General features: G+C 38.5%; 1 protein-coding gene across 7 annotated transcripts in view; it reads left to right on the top strand.

Moving 5' to 3' along the window:
• Positions 1-558: 558 nt before the first annotated feature.
• AIG1 (androgen induced 1) overlaps positions 559-22,478 on the top strand; it is a 232,399-nt gene continuing 210,479 nt past the window's right edge. For 5 of the 7 annotated variants that reach the window (XM_036906830.2, XM_036906829.2, XM_036906828.2 and 2 more), the window contains exons 1-2: positions 559-882; positions 1,069-1,188. In XM_036906830.2, coding sequence (XP_036762725.2) covers positions 595-882; positions 1,069-1,188 — 408 coding nt within the window. In that variant the 5' untranslated portion in view covers positions 559-594. Of the gene's footprint in view, positions 883-1,034; positions 1,189-22,478 lie in introns of all 7 variants that reach the window. The other 2 variants (XM_036906834.2, XM_036906833.2) reach the window with 1 other exon arrangement.

Below are 22,478 nucleotides of genomic sequence, written 5' to 3'. Positions count from 1 at the left end.
TCACTCCGCATTCTCTGACTCAGAGACTATTTGCGGAGGACACCTGTTTTTAATGGATCCACAGGAAATATCTATGTTTTATTTTCATTATCTGACCCCTCATCTGGTTGGCTGAAATGTGACCATGATTTAAAAAAAAAAATGCTGCTCACGGACTGATGCAGCTTCAGTGTGACAACATTTACTGGAAGGCAGAGGCAATCCGGTTTGTATTTACTTTCCTTCCACTACGCCCTGGTACTGTAGGAAAAAAAACAAAGGGCAAAACCAGTCTAACACTCAAAAGATTAGTATTAAATTACACACACAGCTTTTACATCCAAACTCAGAATGATTTGTTTTGGGGCCAAATGCACTCTAGAAGGAGAAACAGATATCTGGCACTCCTTTCTTAATAACCGTTTATTTATAAACCTCTTGTCCAAAGTTCATAGTCCGTCTTGTTATATTACACATTGACATCATAAGCCTCCTGTGGGACACTGCGAGGCGGTGTACCCACTGGAATGGAATTTATAAGGGAATTTCATAGTGATTAGCAGTACCCTTAACACTAAAAATCCCCGTAACACTAAAAATCCAGTTGGGTCCAAAATGAAGCGAAGTCATTCGAGAGCTGGCGGTGCGCCGTTTGCCCCCCGCGTTCACGTCTCCACCAGCCCTCCTGCGCCGCGCAGCCTACTGCTCGGCCGCCAGGGCCCCGCGGTGCCATTGGAGGAGGCGTCTGCGGCCCCGGGGCCCCTCCGCCGGCTCGGGCTCCCCCACCTCGGCGCGGCCCTGCACCCGCCCTCAGGGTCTCCCGGGGCCCCGCGAACGCAGGAGAATGACGGAGGTGACGGAACGGCTGACGCCACGCCGCCCGCCCGGCTGCGGCCGCCCGAGGTGCCCGCACACACCGCCCCGCCCGCGCAGGCCGCCCGCGCGCTCGCGGTCCCGCCGCCCGCCGCGCTCCGCCCCGTCCGCCCGGCTTTCCCCGCGGCCGCCCCGCGCGCCCCGCGCCAACCGCCTCCCTCCCCGCCGACGCGCCGCCTCAGGCCCGGCGCGAACATGGCGCTCGTCCCCTGCCAGGTGCTGCGGGTGGCGATCCTGCTGTCCTACTGCTCCATCCTGTGCAACTACAAGGCCATCGAAATGCCCTCGCATCAGACCTACGGCGGGAGCTGGAAGTTCCTGACGTTCATTGATCTGGTAAGGCGGCCCCCTCCCCTCCCCGTCGGCCTGCCCGCGAGCCTGTGTGCGTGCGGGGAGAGCACCCGCGCGCCTCCCGCGCCCACGCCGCGCTCGCCTCCCCCCCGGCGGTCGCGTGCAGAGGCCTGGCTGCCCCGCATCCAGCGTTGCCTGGTCGCTGGGGCACCGGCGGAGGTAGGGCGCAGCCAAGCGGAGGTGGGCTATTTCGAGGGGAACACTGCCCTGCTTCTAAGCGGTGACACGGAAAGATTCTCAACTAAGCAAATGGATCGGACGACCTTGATCATGAACGGCCTCAGACCCCTTCGCCCCCAAGGTGCCTTTCAGAGCACCCACCGTGGAATCAAGTTGCAGCAACGGAAGGAAAACGGGTTTGTCGAATTACTTGGAGCTTCCTCTGAAAGGACCAAAATTTCCTCATAAAGAAGAGAAAGCGCCTAATAAAGTTGTCTTCTTTGCATCTGTTCTTTGCCCACTGTCAGTAATTTACTTCCAACCTTTCCTCCCAGAAACATTAAGGGAGAGAGATTTTCCAACTGCGTTACAAGTGTGATTTTACACCCTTCTTCCCATGTGAAAATTTGCAGTAGTTTGCATAAGCAGCTTCTTTATTGGCACAACATAATAGCTTTGGCAGTTGCAACTGTTTTTTGGTTCGTTTTGTATTTGTGTGTGTGTATCCACTCTAGCACTGAAGGGCCAGAGAAATAAGAACATGAGCATAAGGCCGCAAAGTGCCATGGGGTGGAAACCAGGAACTTCAGGGTGAAGGGTGACTAATTTAGACTGGTTCAAACACACACTAAAAGATGGCTAAGACTGGGCAGAGGGTTAAAACAAAAGCACGGAGTTCAAAAGACTAGAGAAAACTGTGGAACCAATTCCTGGGACACCAGAAGTGTGTGTCCAGGATTCTACACAAGGTTGGCTACATAAGCAACATTATAATAGCTAATTGTTGACCCTCCATTTTGACCAAGAAAACTGGATACCAATTTTAAGATATTTCTAAAGGTTTAGGATTCTTCAAAGAAATGCAGCCAGAGTCTTTTTGTTTAGAAATACCACCTTATATTTGTATCATGTTAGATACTTTCAGGGGAACTTAAGTATTTTTTCACAGCAGTTTCCAAACTGTGCCCTTACTGTAGGGCACCAAGATTTCCCAGGGCATAGAGGGTTTCAAGGGTTTCAGTTTTCAGATCCTCATCTTCCATCTCTTTCTTGAAACTGATCTGCCTCCAAACATGGGTGCTGCCTGCCAGGTCTCCTTTCTTTCTCCCCTCATCCAAGGAACCAGCCCATGACAAGGCTCTGTGCCATGTTTATCTGTTCCTTTTAGCATTCAGAAGATAGATGATTGTCACCAAGACTATCTTCATATTTGACTGAAACATGAAGTCAGACTTGTTCTGACAGAAAGACTTATTGGGTTGATTGGCTGTCAATGAGGATTGGCCCTGCCAACTTTGTTATAAAGCAGACATTTTCCATAGATTGAAATGGGTGAAATCTGTAGCCCTGAGGTTCTGATAAATATGTATCAGAACGTTAGAAATCATGTCCCTTTTTTCAAATGTTTAAATTTATGTTAAATGTGTTTAGGTGTTATTTTTAAGATATGTGCATAGGTTTTTCAGAATGTTGTTAGGGGCCGTGTGAACAAAATTCCTCTTGGATTACTACCTTATCCCATTCCTCTGTCAGGTCTTACTCAGAGCTGGCCCATTTTTGTGTTCCTCAGGAGCAGTGTTGAGCTAAAATACTGAAGGAGACCCGACCAGAGCCCCAGGAACTATGAACAGTTCTCAGAATCACCTTTGCATTAGATAGTTTAAGGGGAGCAAGGAGGGGTCAGCAGGTGAGAGGGGTAGAAATCGAGGTTATTGGCTAACCGAGGAGAGTTGACTACTCATATTGGCTTTGCTTACTGTGCATTAAAAAACAAGGCTCACGAGACAGTAAACAACCTTGATGTCACATGAAACTGTAGTAGAGCCAAGTTGACTGTACTTAAACTTTCACACGGTTTGTATTTTAGCATTTGATGACTAATCTTGCCTGTTTTAAAGAATAGTCGCCACAAATACACTTTTGCCTATCAGAATTCAGGCCATAAATTCAAATTGAAAACATTTACTTTGTTTCATGTTTAGATTCAGCTGGTATAGGGCCGACAGCCAATCATTCAAACTTTTTACTCTTTGTGGCTTCTGATGGAAATATAATAATTATCTTTAATCAAGAGTTTTTGTAAGAAAGTATGTCTGGAGCATGTTCATAAAAACACTCATGCTATGTGTCATTGACTTCTATTAGAGATTTGGAGTCTTTAGAGCTTAAGCTTTGTATAGCTGTCAACCAACCAACCTGTGAGTCCTTCATAATGACATGAAAAGATCAAGCTACTATAATTTATCCATTTGATTTTTCATTTTTTTGCATTAAAAAAACAATGAACTTAATTACTTAGTACCTTGGACAATTTTAATGGTTTTAAACTCAGAGAAATTTTGAAAGAGGGTTTAGCTCCTCAGAACTTTAATGTGAAGGACCTTTTTCTAGCCAACTTGGACTGCAGAGAGTCAGGACATTTATCCTGGTGGCTACAGTCTGATTCCATATTCATGGCATCATTTTACCAGAATGTAAGTCAGGGACTCTTAGGCTAATGCACCCAGGAGTGGATGGTTCTGTGTCAGAGGCCATTCCACCTATATCCATATCTTTCTTTGAGTATGAGAGCCATTCCAAGAGAATCATATCTCATGGCTAAAAACTGAAATCCAAGTTATTGCTCTCAATAATCTTAACAGTGTTATCCCCAAGAGCTTCTTGTTCTAGCATTCAAAACTGTGGAGACCTAAAGTGCTTCAAGAAAATTCCAGATAATGAATGGAAATGGAGCACTGTCTTGGTGTGGGAGGCAGAATAATGGGCCCCCAAAATGTCTACATCCTAATTGCTGGAAACTGTGAATATGTTAGGTTACATGGCAAAGGGAAATTAAGGTTGCTAATCAGCAGACCTTAAAATAGGGAGATTATTTCAGATTATCCCTGTAGGTCCAATGTAATACAATCACAAGGGTTCTTAAAAGTGGGGGTAGGCAGAAGTGCAGAGTCAGTTGGAGGAAGATGTGACCGGAAGAAGGAGAGATGCAACATTTCTGGCTTTGAAGATGGAGGAAGGGGCCAAGAGCCAAGGAATATAGGAAGGTCAAGGAAATCTCCAGAGACTTGAGGTGGAACGTAGCTCTGCAGACACCTTGATTTTAGTGAGACTCATTTGAGAATTCTGACCTCCAGAACTATAAAATAATAAATTGGTATGTTTTGAGCAACCACATTTATCATAATTTGTTTCAGCAGCAATAGAAAACTAGTACATTTGGCTTTAAATCCTCTGAGAAAAAAACAAAAAGTTAAATGTACCTATGTGATGATTCAGATTGTTTTTTATGTATGTTAGATAATTGGTTAATTTTAGCTTTCACCAAAGTACAGTTTTTTGCCTACTGCATCCATGAAACTATGTGGAGGAAACATACATGTAACAATGGCAATGTGAAAATCTATTAAAAAGTGAACACCATTGGAAAAAATAGGTCTTTTCTTTACTGTGAAAAATTTTAGAAACTATCGGTATGCAGCATCCCATGCCAAAGGAATACTTTTAATTGGAAGTAAAATAAGATGGAAAGAAAGAAAATTTAAACTAACTTAAATGTACAAATAGTTGATGTTCAAATATTCCCTTAACCAATATACAGTTGATAAACTTTCTTTAAATAATGCAGATTCATTCACTTATTCCCTAAAACATAATTCCCAAAGTTATGCAATAATTGCCCCCAAAGATAATAAACATGAAAAATCAAGAACAAAGCCAACATAAAAAAATTAGAAGAGAAAAGCAACTGTATGTTGAGGCCTCAAAGTAGTGCTGGAGTATTATAGGTATTTAGTAAACATTTGAATAAATGGAAACTTTTCTTCCCAAGTTTTCAATGAGTGTTCTTTTCTTGTTCTATTTCCCCTAAAATATTCAAAATAATAGGGATATTTGAAATGTATCAACCAGGCTTTTATTCAGGTGTATATGGTAGAATGTCTAACACATGAGTTAGAATCAACTTCTTTGAAAAATGTGAACTGGAGATTTGTTATAAAAAATTAAATTAATACTGATACTGGATTTAAGACGTTTTGATTTTGAAAGCTTGAAAAAGAAATATGACTAACCCATTTGCTCTGGTTTCTGGTACTCATCATTTTGAGGTTTATCATCTCTTAGGGCTCCTCTAATATTCATTTTCTCTCCTGTACTGACTTTCCATTCATGCGTGGGTGAGAACATTGTTCAGATCCTGCCTCCTAAAAGTGTGGTCGGAGGACCAGCAGGAGTGACCTTATCTGGGAGCCTGTTGGAAATGTGGAACTTCTGGTCCAACCAAAATCTTCTGTATCAGAATCTACATTTTATTAAGACCCCCAAGTGATTCCTCTGCACATTCCAAATCAATAAATGCTGCTCTAGGTCACACTGTTCCTGTTTCAGAATACTTTGTAGGACCACAAGTTCAGTATAGTAATTCTGCCTACTACGTATAAAACATATTTAAACATATTTAAGGTGACATATTTTACTGTGACATAATTAAAAAACATGTAAAAAATTACAGCTTTAAAATAAGAGAGAAATTAGGCACTAGGAATAGGTTATTTATTGAAATTGAAAAAAAAATTTGGTTAATCTTCAAGGCAACCAAGGCGAAAAGGAATACACATTTGATTGCATTATTCCTGTTGTTGGAATAAAGGAATCATAACTATTTATGAAGAAAAGTGCTGTTCTTTCCAGCCACTGACTTTTCAAGGTTATTTATCATACAGATCATCATATAAAGGCCATCAGATAACATAGTAGATAATGCCTTTGATGTTTTTAGCAGAATATATAAAAATACTCTTATAGTTGATGTTTCTTAAATCAATGATTTTATAAAAGCCAAAGACATGATCATATTTCGCCTGGATGAAGGCATTTTTGTAGAGGTTTAAGGTAATATAACCTAGGTAGTTATTTTTGTTATCTAAGTCTGTGTTGCAAAAGAATTTAAGAAAACCACAGAGGGAGTAGGATAAATAAGGGCTCAGATGTTGAAAAGCTTGGCGTGTTCAAAGAGCAGGAAATGGTCAAGTATACCTGGGGGATGCATTTTTTTTAGACATGCTAAGAATTTTTGACATTAAAAAAATATTAGAAAGAGCATAAGTATACTAATGCATTTAACTTTGTCTTGTATTTGCTTATATACTTACTTAGAAGAAAATATTCTTTACTCTAGTTTATGGCTTAATTTGAAATAGGAAAGAAAATATCTTGAGAAGATATTCCGTATATCATTATGTAACTATGGTACTTAGCTTTGCCAGTTAAAACCACAGAGTGCCATGTGAAGGCCAGTAGTTCATTGAGTACTCAGTGAACAGAATTAGGTGGGGTTTTTTTTTTTTTTGGATATTATACAAGGAAGGTGAAACTGCAGATTTTTTTTTCAGTAGAATCAGACTTCACTCTAAAATGTGCACATAAACTTTAAGGGTTAAACAATGCTGTTTCCTAACCTGAGGGAAGAATTGTGAGTATAATACTTTGCATAGAATCCTCTTCACTCTCTTTGAAAGTGTTTCTTTTGGATGTAACAGAAAATAGAGGCCTGGTTTTGTCAGTCGGGGAAATAGTTGATGATATAATCACCCATTCTCTTTCTTAGTTCCAAATGTTATTGGAATTACAGAAAGTCATCTGACCACTGGTTGAGGTCACTTCTTTTCCCAACTCCACCATCCCCCATGTCTGGTATAACATTTAGCAAAATTGGTAGCTGCCCTTGAGGGTTTTCATTTGTTTCTCTGTGTTCTCCTTGAATGTCATATGGTCTGTGGAAGTGTGAACAATAGTACAATTTTCCATATTGAATCAAATGTTCCTGTGATCCAAGAATGCTTGGAAAAATCTTAACCGCTTTGGATTCTGTAACAACATAGCTTTCTTTCGTGTCTAGCAGCCTGTGACTGGAAGTTTAAGGGCCCTTTTCCTATTTGCAGGGTGGTCCTGCCAGAGTACAGTGAGCACAGAGCTTTCTTTGAACCTGAGAGACCCCTTGATCATATCCACTGTGGAGCGGAGGAAGATGTGGAATATAGCTTTGATAGGCTTGATCAAGATAATGCTAATCAAGAATAACCCAAGAAATTGCTTGAGTTTTCAAAGTGGCAAGATACAGCCGTTTTGAAGCTTGAGAAAACGGGATGTGTTCATTACAGGACTTTCGAAGCATGGAATTCTAAAAAGTCAGACAGTCGTCTAGCCCCTTCATGTGGAACTTATATTTAGACCTGCCAGACTGGTCTATAATTTAAAAATTCAATTTCAAAGGCAATGCATAGAATTATAGAAAATTTATACAACACAGGAAGCCATAAGGAAGAAAAATATATACCATCTTAATTATCCCCAATTCTCTGTGCCTCTTAGCATTTTAGTGCTTCAAGATTGTATTTACCTCAGAACTTCATACTTACACAGAAACATACACAGAGACAGCAAGATTGCAAATATATGTATGTATATGTATATATATGTGTATTCACATATACAATCAGATTTCATAAAAATCATATTCTTTACAAAATTATTTTTAAATTACAGAGAAAAATATCACTCAGAGATATCAATGTTAGTATTTTGGTATTTACCTTTGGACCATGTATCTACTTTTCTTTAAAACAAAAGTCCAATATATACATAGAGTGTGCATAAATTTATTTTTTAATTAAAGTACACCAAAATTCACTATTTGGTGCACAGTTCTATGAGTTCTGACAGATGCATTGAATCACCTTAATCATAGATGCATAGCCACCACCGTAATCACCTAAGAATATTCCTTCTTGCTGCCTCTGTATAGTCACACTGTCAAATCTTAACAACCACAGATTTGTTCTCTATCCCTGTAGTTTTGCCTTTTCTGAGAAATATATAGGACATACAACATGTAACCTCTGGCTGAGTCTGGCTCTTCATTTAGCATAATGCACTTCGGTTCTTCCATGCTGTGTGTGTGTTTAAAGTTTGTTCATTGTATTGCTCAGTAGTATTTCATTGTATTGATGGACCACAGTTTGTTGATCCATTCACACACTGAAGGACATTTGAGTGTTTTCTCGTTTGGAATGGTTATTGACAAAGGCTGGTATGAACATTTACATGTGAGTTTTTGTGTGACCTTGAGTTTTCACTTTTACTATGTATGTACCTAAGAGTGGAAAAGCTTGGCAAGTGTATGTTTAACTTGATAAGAAACTACCAGACTATTTTCCAGAGTGGATGTGCCATGTTTCATTGCCATTAGCCATGTGTGAGAATTCCAGTCGCTCTGTGTCCTTTCAGTGTGTGGCATTGTCAAGTTTTTTTCACTTGTTGCTATTCTAATAGGTATGTAGTGGTATGTTACTCTGGTTTTAATTTGCATTTCCCTCATATCTACTGATGGTTAAGCATCTCTTCCAGTGCATTTTTTTCATACATATGTCTTCTTTGGGAAGTGTCTGTTCAAATATTTTGCCCATTAAAAAAAAGCAGATTGTTTTCTTATTGAAAGCTTTGAGACTTTTTATATATGCCAAATAAAAGTTCTCTGTCGAGCATGTGATTTGCATTTTCTCCCTGTCCATTAAGTACCTTTACATTATATTAGTAGTATCTATGCAGAGCACAAGTTAACATTTCAATGACATCCAATTAGTTTTTTTCTTTTATGAAACATGTTTTTGGTGTTTAAGAACTTTTTTATGTAACTCAAGGGCACAAATAGTTTCTCCTCTATTTCTTTCTAGTTTTGATAGTCTTAGGTTTTACATTGAGGCCTGTTACTCACTTTGAGTTAGTTTCTTGGACATGGTGTGAGGAAAGTACCAAGTTGAATCTTTTTTTTTGCATATGGTTGTACAATTGTTGCCACATCATTTCTTGGAAAGACTATCTTTTACATTGAATTCCTTTTGCAGCCCTGCCAGAAATCAATTTACAGAAATTGTTGGTCTATTTCTAGACTCTTCTGTTCCACTCATGTATCTGTGTTCACACTATATTGATTATTGTAGCTTTATCATAAGTCATATAATTAGATATTGTAAGGTCTTCCAACTTTGTTCTTTCTCAAAATTTGTTCAGCCTATTCTAATTGCTTTACTTCTATTTAAATTTTAGAATGCTCTTGTCAATAGCTACAAATAATCCTACTGGGATTTTTACATGGGATTTCATTCAATATATACAACAATTAGGGGAAAACTGACATTTTAACAATATTTATTCTTCCAATCCATGAACGTGATGTAACTCTCCATTTATTTAGATATTTTATTCCCTTCACCAGTGCTTTGTAGTTTTCACAATGTGGTTTCTGCACATATTCTGTTAGTTTTACACCTAAGTGTTTTATTTTTATTCATACTATTATAAATGGTACTTTTAAAAATTACCCTTTAATTAAATATTTTATATGTAACTGATATTTTTAAATATCAGTTGTAAGAAATAATACAGAAAGATTTGTGTGGGTTTTACTTTTCTCCAGTAGTTTCTTGCACAACTGTAGTGTGATATCACAACCAGGATGTTGACAGTGACACAGTCAAGATACAGAATATTTCCATCACCACAGTGATCCTTCACATGTCTCTTTTATGGCCATACCTACCTTCTCCCTACACCCCATCCTTAACCCCTAGCAACTTCTGACAATAAGTATCATTTTAAGAATTTTATATAAATAGAATCATATACATGTGGCTTTTTTGGAATTGTTTTTTTTCCCACTCAGAATAATTCCCTGGGAACTCACCCAACTTGTGACATGTGTCAACAGTTTGTTGTTTTTTTTTTTTTTCTTCAGCATGTATAGATTTTAAGCTACTACTTAAATTGCGCACACACATTAACATAATAGGAGTATAGTTACATAACCAAAGCATACCTGTAATTACCAGCCATCTCCAGTGAAACCAAGAAAACCAGTTAGGCACCCTAGGCATTTGTGAAAACTTATCAATGATATGATGGTTATTATCTAACTGAATTTGAATAGTTTGAGAAAAATCAGACAAATTAAAACAACCCATTCCTGGGCACTGTTCACATCCCATATGTTCTTTTAACAGTAAATAGTCTGTAGTTGTAAGATTTTGGAGCGCTACAATTTGCACTTCTCCTAATTCTTGGTTGAGTTCCAACAGTATAGATCCAGTCAAATTTGTTGTTTTACTGTATGCACAGGCCAGCTTAGATATCTCCTTCATTCCCATGGCAAGTCCAGGAGCTGGTGGGATGAGTGCATCTACAGCTGTAGCAGTGCGTGGATCTTTGTTGGGGTTTTTTGATGATCATCTTCTGGCATGAGTCTTCCCGAGAGTGCTGATGTTGGAAGTTCTCTTTCATATCGTTTCTTAGTTCATTTTCGGGGTAGCCAAATTAGGCTTTGATCCTCTGTATAAACACAAACAGACCCTTTGCCTACACTTTTATATGTCCTTTATATCATTGTGTAGAACTCATTAGAGGTCACCACATAGGAACTGCATTTTTTTTTTTTTTAATCATTAATCTACACTTACATGACGAATACTTACGAATACTTTGTTTACTAGGCTCTCCCCTATACCAGGTCCCCCCTATATACTCCTTTACAGTCACTGTCCATCAGCGTAGCAACCTGTTGTAGAATCACTACTTGTCTTCTCTGTGTTGTACAGCCCTCCCCTTTCTCCCACCCCGCTATGGATGCTAATCTTAATACCCCCCTACTTCTCCCCCCCTTATCCCTCCCTACCCACCCATCCTCCCCAGTCCCTTTCCCTTTGGTACCTGTTAGTCCATTCTTGAGTTCTGTGATTCTGCTGCTGTTTTGTTCCTTCAGTTTTTCCTTTGTTCTTATATTCCACAGATAAGTGAAATCATTTGGTATTTCTCTTTCTCTGCTTGGCTTGTTTCACTGAGCAAAATACCCTCCAGCTCCATCCATGTTGCTGCAAATGGTTGGATTTGCCCTTTTCTTATGGCTGAGTAGTATTCCATTGTGTATATGTACCACATCTTCTTTATCCATTCATCTATCGATGGACATTTAGGTTGCTTCCAATTCTTGGCTATTGTAAATAGTGCTGCGATAAACATAGGGGTGCACTGATCTTTCTCATACTTGATTGCTGCATTCTTAGGGTAAATTCCTAGGAGTGCAATTCCTGGGTCAAATGGTAAGTCTGTTTTGAGCATTTTGATGTACCTCCATACTGCTTTCCACAATGGTTGAACAAGTTTACATTCCCACCAGCAGTGTAGGAGGGTTCCCCTTTCTCCACAGCCTCGCCAACATTTGTTGTTGTTTGTCTTTTGGATGGCAGCCATCCTTACTGGTGTGAGGTGATACCTCATTGTAGTTTTAATTTGCATTTCTCTGATAATTAGCGATGTGGAGCATCTTTTCATGTGTCTGTTGGCCATCTGTATTTCTTTTTTGGAGAACCGTCTGTTCAGTTCCTTTGCCCATTTTTTAATTGGGTTATTTGTTTTTTGTTTGTTGAGGCGTGTGAGCTCTTTATATATTCTGGACGTCAAGCCTTTATCGGATGTGTCATTTTCAAAGATATTCTCCCATACTGTAGGGTTTCTTTTTGTTCTATTGATGGTGTCTTTTGCTGTACAGAAGCTTTTCAGCTTAATATAGTCCCACTTGTTCATTTTTGCTGTTGTTTTCCTTGCCCGGGGAGATATGTTCAAGAAGAGGTCACTCATGTTTATGTCTAAGAGGTTTGTGCCTATGTTTTCTTCCAAGAGTTTAATGGTTTCATGACTTACTCAGGTCTTTGATCCATTTTGAGTTTACTTTTGTATATGGGGTTAGACGATGGTCCAGTTTCATTCTCCTACATGTAGCTGTCCAGTTTTGCCAGCACCATCTGTTGAAGAGACTGTCATTTCGCCATTGTATGTCCATGGCTCCTTTATCAAATATTAATTGACCATATATGTCTGAGTTAATGTCTGGATTCTCTAGTCTGTTCCATTGGTCTGTGGCTCTGTTCTTGTGCCAGTACCAAATTGTCTTGATTACTATGGCTTTATAATAGAGCTTGAAGTTGGGGAGTGAGATCCCCCCTACTTTATTCTTCTTTCTCAGGATTGCTTTGTCTATTCGGGGTCTTTGGTGGTTCCATATGAATTTTTGAATTATTTGATCCAGTTCATTGAAGAATGTTGCTGGTAGTTTCATAGGGATTGCATCAAATCTGTATATTGCTTTGGGCAGGATGGCCATTTTGACGACATTAATTCTTCCTAGCCATGAGCATGGGATGCGTTTCCATCTGTTAGTGTCCCCTTTAATTTCTTTTAAGAGTGACTTGTAGTTTTCAGAATATAAGTCTTTCACTTCTTTGGTTAGGTTTATTCCTAGGTATTTTATTTTTTTTGATGCAATTGTGAATGGAGTTGTTTTCCTGATTTCTCTTTCTGTTGGTTCATTGTTGGTATATAGGAAAGCCACAGATTTCTGTGTGTTGATTTTGTATCCTGCAACTTTGCTGTATTCTGATATCAGTTCTAGTAGTTCTGGGGTGGAGTCTTTAGGGTTTTTTATGTACAGTATCATGTCATCTGCAAATAGTGACAGTTTGACTTCTTCTTTGCCAATCTGGATTCCTTGTATTTTTTTGTTTTGTCTGATTGCCGTGGCTAGGACCTCCAGTACTATATTAAATAACAGTGGGGAGAGTGGGCATCCCTGTCTAGTTCCCGATCTCAGCGGAAATGCTTTCAGCTTCTCGCTATTCAATATAATGTTGGCTGTGGGTTTTTCATAGATGGCCTTTATTATGTTGAGGTACTTGCCCTCTATTCCCATTTTGCTGAGAGTTTTTATCATGAATGGATGTTGAACTTTGTCAAATGCTTTTTCAGCATCTATGGAGATGATCATGTGGTTTTTGTCTTTCTTTTTGTTGATGTGGTGGATGATATTGATGGACTTTCGAATGTTGTGCCATCCTTGCATCCCTGGGATGAATCCCACTTGGTCATGGTGTACGATGGTTTTGATGTATTTTTGAATTCGGTTTGCTAAAATTTTGTTGAGTATTTTTGCGTCTACGTTCATCAGGGATATTGGTCTATAGTTTTCTTTTTTGGTGGTGTCTTTGCCTGGTTTTGGTATTAGGGTGATGTTAGCTTCATAGAATGAGTTTGGGAGTATCCCCTCCTCTTCTATTTCTTGGAAAACTTTAAGGAGAATGGGTATTATGTCTTCCCTGTATGTCTGATAAAATTCCGAGGTAAATCCATCTGGCCCGGGGGTTTTGTTCTTTGGTAGTTTTTTGATTACCGCTTCAATTTCGTTGCTGGTAATTGGTCTGTTTAGATTTTCTGTTTCTTTTTGGGTCAGTCTTGGAAGGTTGTATTTTTCTAGGAAGTTGTCCATTTCTCCTAGGTTTCCCAGCTTGTTAGCATATAGGTTTTCATAGTAGTCTCTAATAATTCTTTGTATTTCTGCGGGATCTGTTGTGATTTTTCCTTTCTCATTTCTGATACTGTTGATTTGTGTTGACTCTCTTTTCCTCTTAATAAGTCTGGCTAGAGGCTTATCTATTTTGTTTATTTTCTCGAAGAACCAGCTCTTGGTTTCATTGATTTTTGCTATTGTTTTATTCTTCTCAATTTTATTTATTTCTTCTCTGATCTTTATTATGTCCCTCCTTCTGCTGACCTTAGGCCTCATTTGTTCTTCTTTTTCCAATTTTGATAGTTGTGACATTAGACCGTTCATTTGGGATTGCTCTTCCTTTTTTAAATATGCTTGGAGTGCTATATACTTTCCTCTTAAGACTGCTTTTGCTGCGTCCCACAGAAGTTGGGGCTTAGTGTTGTTGTTGTCATTTGTTTCCATATATTGCTGGATCTCCATTTTGATTTGGTCATTGATCCATTGATTATTTAGGAGCGTGTTGTTTAGCCTCCATGTGTTTGTGAGCCTTTTTGCTTTCTTTGAACAGTTTATTTCTAGTTTAATGCCTTTGTGGTCTGAAAAGTTGGTTGGTAGGATTTCAATCTTTTGGAATTTACTGAGGCTCTTTTTGTGTCCTAGTATGTGGTCTATTCTGGAGAATGTTCCATGTGCACTTGAGAAGAACGTGTATCCTGTTGCTTTTGGATGTAGAGTTCTGTAGATGTCTATTAGGTCCATCTGTTCTAGTGTGTTGTTCAGTGCCTCTGTGTCCTTACTTATTTTCTGTCTGGTGGATCTGTCCTTTGGAGTGAGTGGTGTGTTGAAGTCTCCTAGAATGAATGCATTGCATTCTATTTCCTCCTTTAGTTCTGTTAATATTTGTTTCAGGTATGTTGGTGCTCCTGTATTGGGTGCATATATATTTATAATGGTTATATCCTCTTGATGGACTGAGCCCTTTATCATTATGTAATGTCCTTCTTTGTCTTTTGTTACTTTCTTTATTTTGAAGTCTGTTTTGTCTGATACCAGAATTGCAACACCTGCTTTCTTCTCTCTGTTGTTTGCTTGAAATATCTTTTTCCATCCCTTGACTTTAAGTCTGTGTGCGTCTTTGGGTTTGAGGTGAGTCTCTTGTAAGCAGCATATGGATGGATCTTGCTTTTTTATCCATTCTATTACTCTGTGTCTTTTGATTGGTGCATTCAGTCCATTTACATTTAGGGTGATTATTGAAAGGTATGAATTTATTGCCATTGCAGGCTTTAAGTTTGTGGTTACCAACGGTTTAGGGTTAGCTTCTTTACTGTCTTACTGTCTAACTTAACTCGCTTGTTGAGCTATTATAAACACAATCTGATGATTCTTTATTTCTCTCCCTTCTTATTCCTCCTCCTCCCTTCTTCATATGTTGGGTGTTTTGTTGTGTGCTCTTTTTAGGAGTGCTCCCATCTAGAGCAGTCCCTGTAGGATGCCCTGTAGAGGTGGTTTGTGGGAGGCAAATTCCCTCAACTTTTGCTTGTCTGGGAATTGTTTAATCCCTCCTTCATATTTAAATGATATTCGTGCTGGATACAGTAGTCTTGGTTCGAGGCCCTTCTGTTTCATTGCATTAAGTATATCATGCCATTCTCTTCTGGCCTGTAGGGTTTCTGTTGAGAAGTCTGATGATAGCCTGATGGGTTTTCCTTTGTAGGTAACCTTTTTTTTCTCTCTGGCTGCTTGTAATACTTTGTCCTTGTCTTTGATCTTTGCCATTTTAATTATTATGTGTCTTGGTGTTGCCCTCCTTGGATCCCTTGTCATGGGAGTTCTGTGTACCTCTGTGGTCTGAGAGGCCATTTCTTCCCCTAGTTTGGGGAAATTTTCAGCAATTATTTCTTCAAAGTCATTTTCTATCCCCTTTTCTCTCTCTACTTCTTCTGGAATGCCTATGATTCTTATATTATTTCTTTTATATTGATCACTCAGCTCTCTTAAAATTCTTTCATTCCTGGAGATCCTTTTATCTCTCTCTGCATCAGCTTCTCTGCGTTCCTGTTCTCTGTTTTCTAGTCCATTAATGGTCTCTTGCATCTCGTCCATTCTGTTTTGAAGTCCTTCCAGAGCTTGTTTTATTTCTGAATTCTCCTTCCTTAGTTCTTGCATATTTCTCTGCAAGTCCATCAGCATGGTTATGACTTTTGTTTTGAATTCTTTTTCAGGTAGACTGGCTAAATCTATCTCCCCAGATTCCTTCTCAGGGGAAGATGTAGCAGATGCCGAAGCTGTCTGGGTTAGTCTTGTCTGAATCATATTTTTTTGCCTTTTCATGTTGACAGGTGCTATTGACTGTCAGCTGGGAGGGCCAAAATTTTCACTTACTACTGGCCTTTCTTTACTGGGGCAACTGCGACCCCTAGTGGCTTGTGTTGGGTAATTGCGTGTAGAGTGGGTCTTTGTGTCTTGCCTGGCCGGGAGGGAGAAATTTCCCTTTCTGTGGGCGGAATTTGTCTCAGGCTGCTTCTCTGCTTTCGCAGCGCCCGGTGGGGTGATGGATGGGGGGGCTGCTTGACTGTTTGCCTCCGTGAGGGGTCTCAGAGCTGTTGCCCAGGGGGTTAGTGCACCCGGTTTTCCCTGTAATTTCCAGCTGCTGTACTGTGACCTGGGCTGTTTCCGTCAAGCTGTTAAGTCCCTGTCCCTTTAAGACTTTCAAAAAGCCCCCGCTTTTCTTTGTCACAGGGGCATGAGCTTCAGCACCCGCTCTGAGGTCTTACCCCCTGTTCTCCCAGTATCCAGGGCCCCCTGGGCATATACTGTGTCTGCGCTCTGGCCCGGATGGCTGGGGCTGGGTGTTCGGCAGTCCTGGGCTCCGTCTCCCTCCCGCTCTGCCTATTGTTCTCCCGCCGGGAGCTGGGGGGAGGGGCGCTCGGGTCCCGCCGGGCCGGGGCTTGTATCTTACCCCTTTCACCAGTCGCTGGGTTCTCGCTGGTGTAGCTGCAGTCTGGCCACTGTCCTGCGTCTTCTGGTCTCTCTTTTAGGGCTAGTTGTGTTTGTTGTATTTTCAAAAGTATATATGTTTTTGGGAGGAGATTCCCACTGTCCTACTCACGCCGCCATGTTGGCTCCGCCTCCAGTTTGTTGTTTTTTATTAGCAGCATTTCATGGTATGATGGCACCACAGCTTGTTTAACCATTCAACCATTAAAGGACACCTGGATTGGGTCCAGTTTTGAACTATTATGAATAAAACTTCTCTGAACATTCATGCACAGATTTCTGTGTAAACATAAGTTTTCATTTCTCTGGCATAAATATACAAGAGGGCAGTTGCTAGGTTGTATGGTGGTTGTGATTTAGTATTTAAAGAAACCACCCAAGACAACAGAGTGGCTGCACTATTTTATGCTAACATAACCCCAGCAATTATGTGAGTGATACAGTTTCTCCTCATTCTTGTCAGTTATTTGATGTTGTCAGTATTTTTTATTTTAGCCATTTTGATTGGTTGTAGTAATATCTCAGTGTAGTTAAAATTTGTATCTCTCAAATGGCTAATAATGTTGAACATATTTTCTTGTGCTCACTTGCCATGTGTATATCCTCTTCAGTGAAACAGATAACCTTTTTTGTTAAATTTTACCTTCTGATTATTTATTATTAGTACATAGAGATACATTTGGTTTTTACAAATTAACCTTATATCCTGTGATTTTGCTAAATTCATTTATTCATTCTAAGAGATTTGCTCTAGATTTTTCTTTCTTTTTTTTATGGAGATAGTCATATCATCTGCTAACAGAGACAGTTTTCTTTCTCTCCAGTCTTCATGGCTTTTATTTCTTTTTCATGTTTTATTGCATTGGTTATGGTTTCTAGTATGATATTGAATAGAAGTGGTAACAGTGGATATCTTTTGTTATTATTTTTTAGGTAGAAAACAGTTTTAGCAATTAAGTATAATGTCAGCCATAGGTTTTGTTTTGTACATACCCTTTATCAGTTTAAATACATTTCCTTCTCTTCCTAGTTTGCTGAGAGGCTTTAAAAAATATCATAAATGGATATTGAATTTTGTCATATACTTTAACTATATTTATTGACATGTTCATATGGCTCTTCTTTCATGTTCTTATGAATTACGTTAGTTGATTTTTTAGTATTGAACCAGTCTTGCATCCTTGGAGTGAATGCACTTGGTTGTGCATTTTGTCCTTTTATACATTGCTGTGTTTGATTTGTTAATATTTGTTGATTTTTGTCTCTCTGTTCATGAGGAATATTTGTCTTGTACTTTTTTTCTTCTTTGTCTGATTTTGGTATGATTATAATGCTAGCCTTATTCTTTCTCAATGTACTGGAAGAGACTGAGTAGAATTGGTGTTAGTTCTTCCTGAAATTTTTGATAGAATTTACTAGGAAAAACCACTGGGCCTGGATTTTTCTTTGTTGGAAAATTACAAGCACAAATTCTGTTTGGTTGATCCTAAGACATAGGACTATTCAGCTTATCTATTTCTTTCTCATTGAGTTTTGGTAGTTTATTTCTTTCAAGGAATTGGTCTGTGTCATATGAGTTCAGCATTCTATTCTTACCTTTCTCTTATTGTCTGTAGAATCTGTAGTGATAATCACATTTCATTCCTGATATTGGTAGTTTGTGACTTAACTCTGCTTTTCTTTTTCAGTCTAGTTAATGATTTCTCAATTTTAATAATTTTTTCTAAGTTTAGATTTTGGTTTCATTGGATTTTTTTACTATTGTTTTTCTGTTTTCAATTTCATTGACTTCTGCTTTTAACCTTTGTTATTTTGTTCTATTTGTTTTGGATTTAATTGGTTCTTCTCTTTCTAGTTTCTTAATATGGAAACTTAGGTTGTTCACTTATTAGTCTGGGCCCTTCTTCCCTTTATAAGCATTTAATGCTAAGTACTGCTTTAGTTGCACCTCACAAGTTTTAATACATTTTACTTTCATTGTCATTTACTTCAAAGTATCCTTTAAATTTCCTTTGAGTCTCTCATTTTTTTTTAAATGTATTACAACTTCATTTTTTTGGAGTAGTTTTATGTTCACAGTACAGTTGAGGGAAAGGTACAGAAATTTCCCATATAACTTCTTCCCCCACAAGGATCTTTCTATTTTACAGTGGATTATTTAGACATGTGTTGTTTAATTTACACATTTCTTATTTATTTCCAATATCTTTCTGTTATTTATTTCTAGTTTAATTCCATTATAGTCAGAGATCATTCTTTGCATTGTTTCAGTTCTTTTAAATTCATTAATTTTGTTTTTTGCAGCCCAGAATACAGGCTCTAATGTTGGGTATTCCATGTGCACTTGAAGAAAGTAGGTATTCTTCTACTGTAGGATTGACTACTCCTTAAATGTCAATTACATAAAGTTGGTGAATAGTGTTGGTCAGGTCTTCTATATCCTTGATGATTTTTTTGTCAACCTGCTCATTAACTGAGATAGGAGCATTGAAATTTCTCTACGAGTAATTACAGGTTTGTCTATTTCTCATTTCAATTTTATCAATTTTTCGCTTCATGTTTTTTGCTACACATTGTTAAGTGCAAATATATGTTACTGAGTGGTGGATTGTGGAATTCTTTGGTTCTTGTCTTCTCAAAGGAAAAAATTTAGTTGAGAGACTTGATAGAGAGTTAAAGCTACAAAGGGATTTTTATTTAGAAAAGCAAAAGGAAAGTATACTCTGGAGACAGAAGAGCAAGCTAACCTCCCATTGAGTTTTGCATTGTGTTTTTTTATGGGGGCTTATTTGGTTTCCTCTCTCCCATTTTGCCATTATCACACCACCCTTTGGATCTGCTTTGGTTCCTCCCCTCCAACTTTGCACATGTTTATATCCACCATCTTCCTATGAGTGCCTAAGTGAAACCCAAGGTGGGGGGCACTAAAACCACAATGTAACGGGTATTATAATGGCCTCAGGGTTACTAGCGGACAAGGCTTTCCTTAATTGCACATGCTCCAAAATTGGGAAAGTCCTTGTGGCTTTTACCTTGTGCTTATCAGGCTGTGTTAGATTCCAAAAGGGGTTGGTCTAAGGGAGACAGAGTGCTCTGTGAGTGGAGAGTGGGTAGTCTGCTGTCCTCCATTCTTCCCCTTGCTCATGTGTATCCGCCTACCCTAACACATACTTAAGAATGCTACATACCTTGATGAATAATTGTCCCCTTTATCATTATAAAATAGTCTTCTTTTTCTTGATTATTTTCCTTGTTCCAAAGTCTACTTTACTTGATGTAATATAAATCCTCTATCTTTCTTTTGATAAGTGTTTGAATGGTATATTTTTTCCCATCCTTTTATCTTTATCTTATCTCTCTTGATATATTTAAGGTGGGTTTCTTGTTAACGTATTGTTGAGTCTTATTTTTAAATTAAGTTGATGATCTCTGTCCTTTAGTACATAACACATTCAATATAAATATTGAAGTGGTTTGTTTCAGGTCTGCTATTTATTGTTTTCTTTTTTGTTACACTATTTTTTGGTTCCTTTGTTTCCCTATTTGTTTCCCTTTTTTTTGTTACTGCCCTCTTCTGGATTACTTGGGTACTTTTTTAGTATTTCATTTTAATTTTGCAAATTTTGTCACTTCACCCTCCCCACTTGAGGAGATAGTTGTCATATTGATTGCATCTACATTACTTGAAAACTCCATAAATAATTTAATACTTTTACTATCAATAAACTATATTTTATGGGACATGAATCAGGGAAATGCAAATCCAAACCACAATGAGATAACACCTAATACCAGTCAGAATGGCTAGTATCAAAAAGACAAGAAATACAGGTGTTGGCAAGCATGTGGAGACAATGGAACCCTTATGCACTGTTGTTGGGAATGTAAATTGGTGCAGCCACTATGGAAAACAGTATGGAGGTTCTTAAAAAATCTGAAAAATAGAAATACCATATGACCCAGTAATCCCACTTCTGTGTATCTACCTGAAGAAAACAAAATCACTAATTCAAAGACATATATGCACCCCTATGTTTATTGCAGCATAATTTACAATAGCCAAGATAGGGAAGTAGCCTAAGTGTCCACTAGTAGATAGATGGACAAAGAACAGACAATGGAATATCTACTAGGAAGAAACATTTCAAAGGTTTTTGCCGTGCATTTTGGATCTCACTGGAGCTTATATCACTCAAGACTTAGTCTGAGACTTGCCAAAGGTTTATATAGTAGTTCAGGGCTTGCTGCCTCTGCTGTGCTTCTTTAGGTTTCCATGTGTGTCTGGGACTTATGCCAGTTCATACACGGAACTAGGAGTTGCCCTTTTTCACCTCTCTTCTCTCCATGATTTCTCCCATACTCTCCAGCTCTCAGATGGTCCTTTTCTTGCTTCCTCTGGCCAGAAAGATAGAATCCTTTCAGAATTTAGCCTCACATGCTGTCATGTAGTTGTACACAATTGGGGCTGCCTTCACAGAGATGCCACAAGAGAAGTTTAAAAAAGAATCTGTAGAACTCCCACACTCTTCTTACAAGAGGGCTTCCTTTTTCCTAGTTCCTCTGGCTAGAGACTTTCCTTGGGGGTCTTAGATACTTGTGCTATTGCCAATCCAACTCTGTAACTGGGCCTGGCCTCAGAGTAAGGCTGGGAGAGAAAGGAGAGGGAAAAAGAAAGAAAGAAAAAATGATTCCTTCACAGTCTCCAGCATGCAGGAGTCTTTTCCCAGTCCTTTTGCTGGAAAGAAGCTGTTTCTCCTGGAGTTTTTGCTGCCAGTGCTTGCTGCACAATTCACATACTCAGCACACCCTCAGGTCAAATCTAGGGAAAGAGGACAATAAAATCCCATGAACCTCACCCTTTATGGATCCTTATCAAGGTTCTCACTTTAGTTTCTAATGCACCTTCTATGTGTACTTTTCAAAGTTTTGAGGTAGTTGCTTTTCATATTCTTTAAAGAAATTTTTAGTTGTAATCTGTGAGAATGATAGGCTATATACCTAACATCATTTTTAATGATTACCTATTCCTTCATGTGAGTGTTTATGTTGATTGTTTTAGTGAACATATGAATAGATAGATCTTGACATACATCTGTGATTATTTTCTTAAGATAAATTCTCATAGATGAAATTGTTATACTTAAGTCTTTAGGAGATGATCGTAACTTTAAATCAACCAGTTTACACTCTCTTCAATATTTATAGTACTTATTTCTCTATATTCCTACCAACAATATGAATAGAGAAATAATGCCAATGATCTCTTAAAGTGGTTAAACTTCACCATTATTTGTCCAGGATTTGCTGTGTAAATATATCATCACATATCTCATAAATGTAAGTGACTAGCTATCTTTGGCTCTGTTTATAAAACCCAATGGTATTAGACACATTTAGTTTGGGCCCATAAATACTTGAGCCAAACACAAATCTTCAAGTGCCTAGAGCATCCTAATTAGGATAGAATTGGCATGGCTGAAGTGAACAAGAATAGTTTTCTATGTACAGTAATCATGAGTTTGTTTGTGTATTGAATTCACCTTGCATTAAAATTGTACTTTAGCTAAGTCATTAGATCCAATTTGAAAAGTCAACATTAGGAGTCCAAGGAAAGTGTGTTTGATGTAACATTACACATCCTTTTCTTTGTAATTGCACTTATACAATCTTGGCTATTTTTTTTTTAAAAGTATGAACATTAAGAATTCTATAGAATGGGAAAATACCCCTTGTAAAATATCAAGGT

The sequence above is a fragment of the Manis pentadactyla genome, chromosome 12 (assembly GCF_030020395.1).
Source record: "Manis pentadactyla isolate mManPen7 chromosome 12, mManPen7.hap1, whole genome shotgun sequence".
NCBI classification, from domain to species: Eukaryota; Metazoa; Chordata; class Mammalia; order Pholidota; family Manidae; genus Manis; species Manis pentadactyla.
The sequence above is the reverse complement of the archived record's forward strand: the minus strand, read 5'-3'. Positions and strand labels throughout refer to the sequence as shown.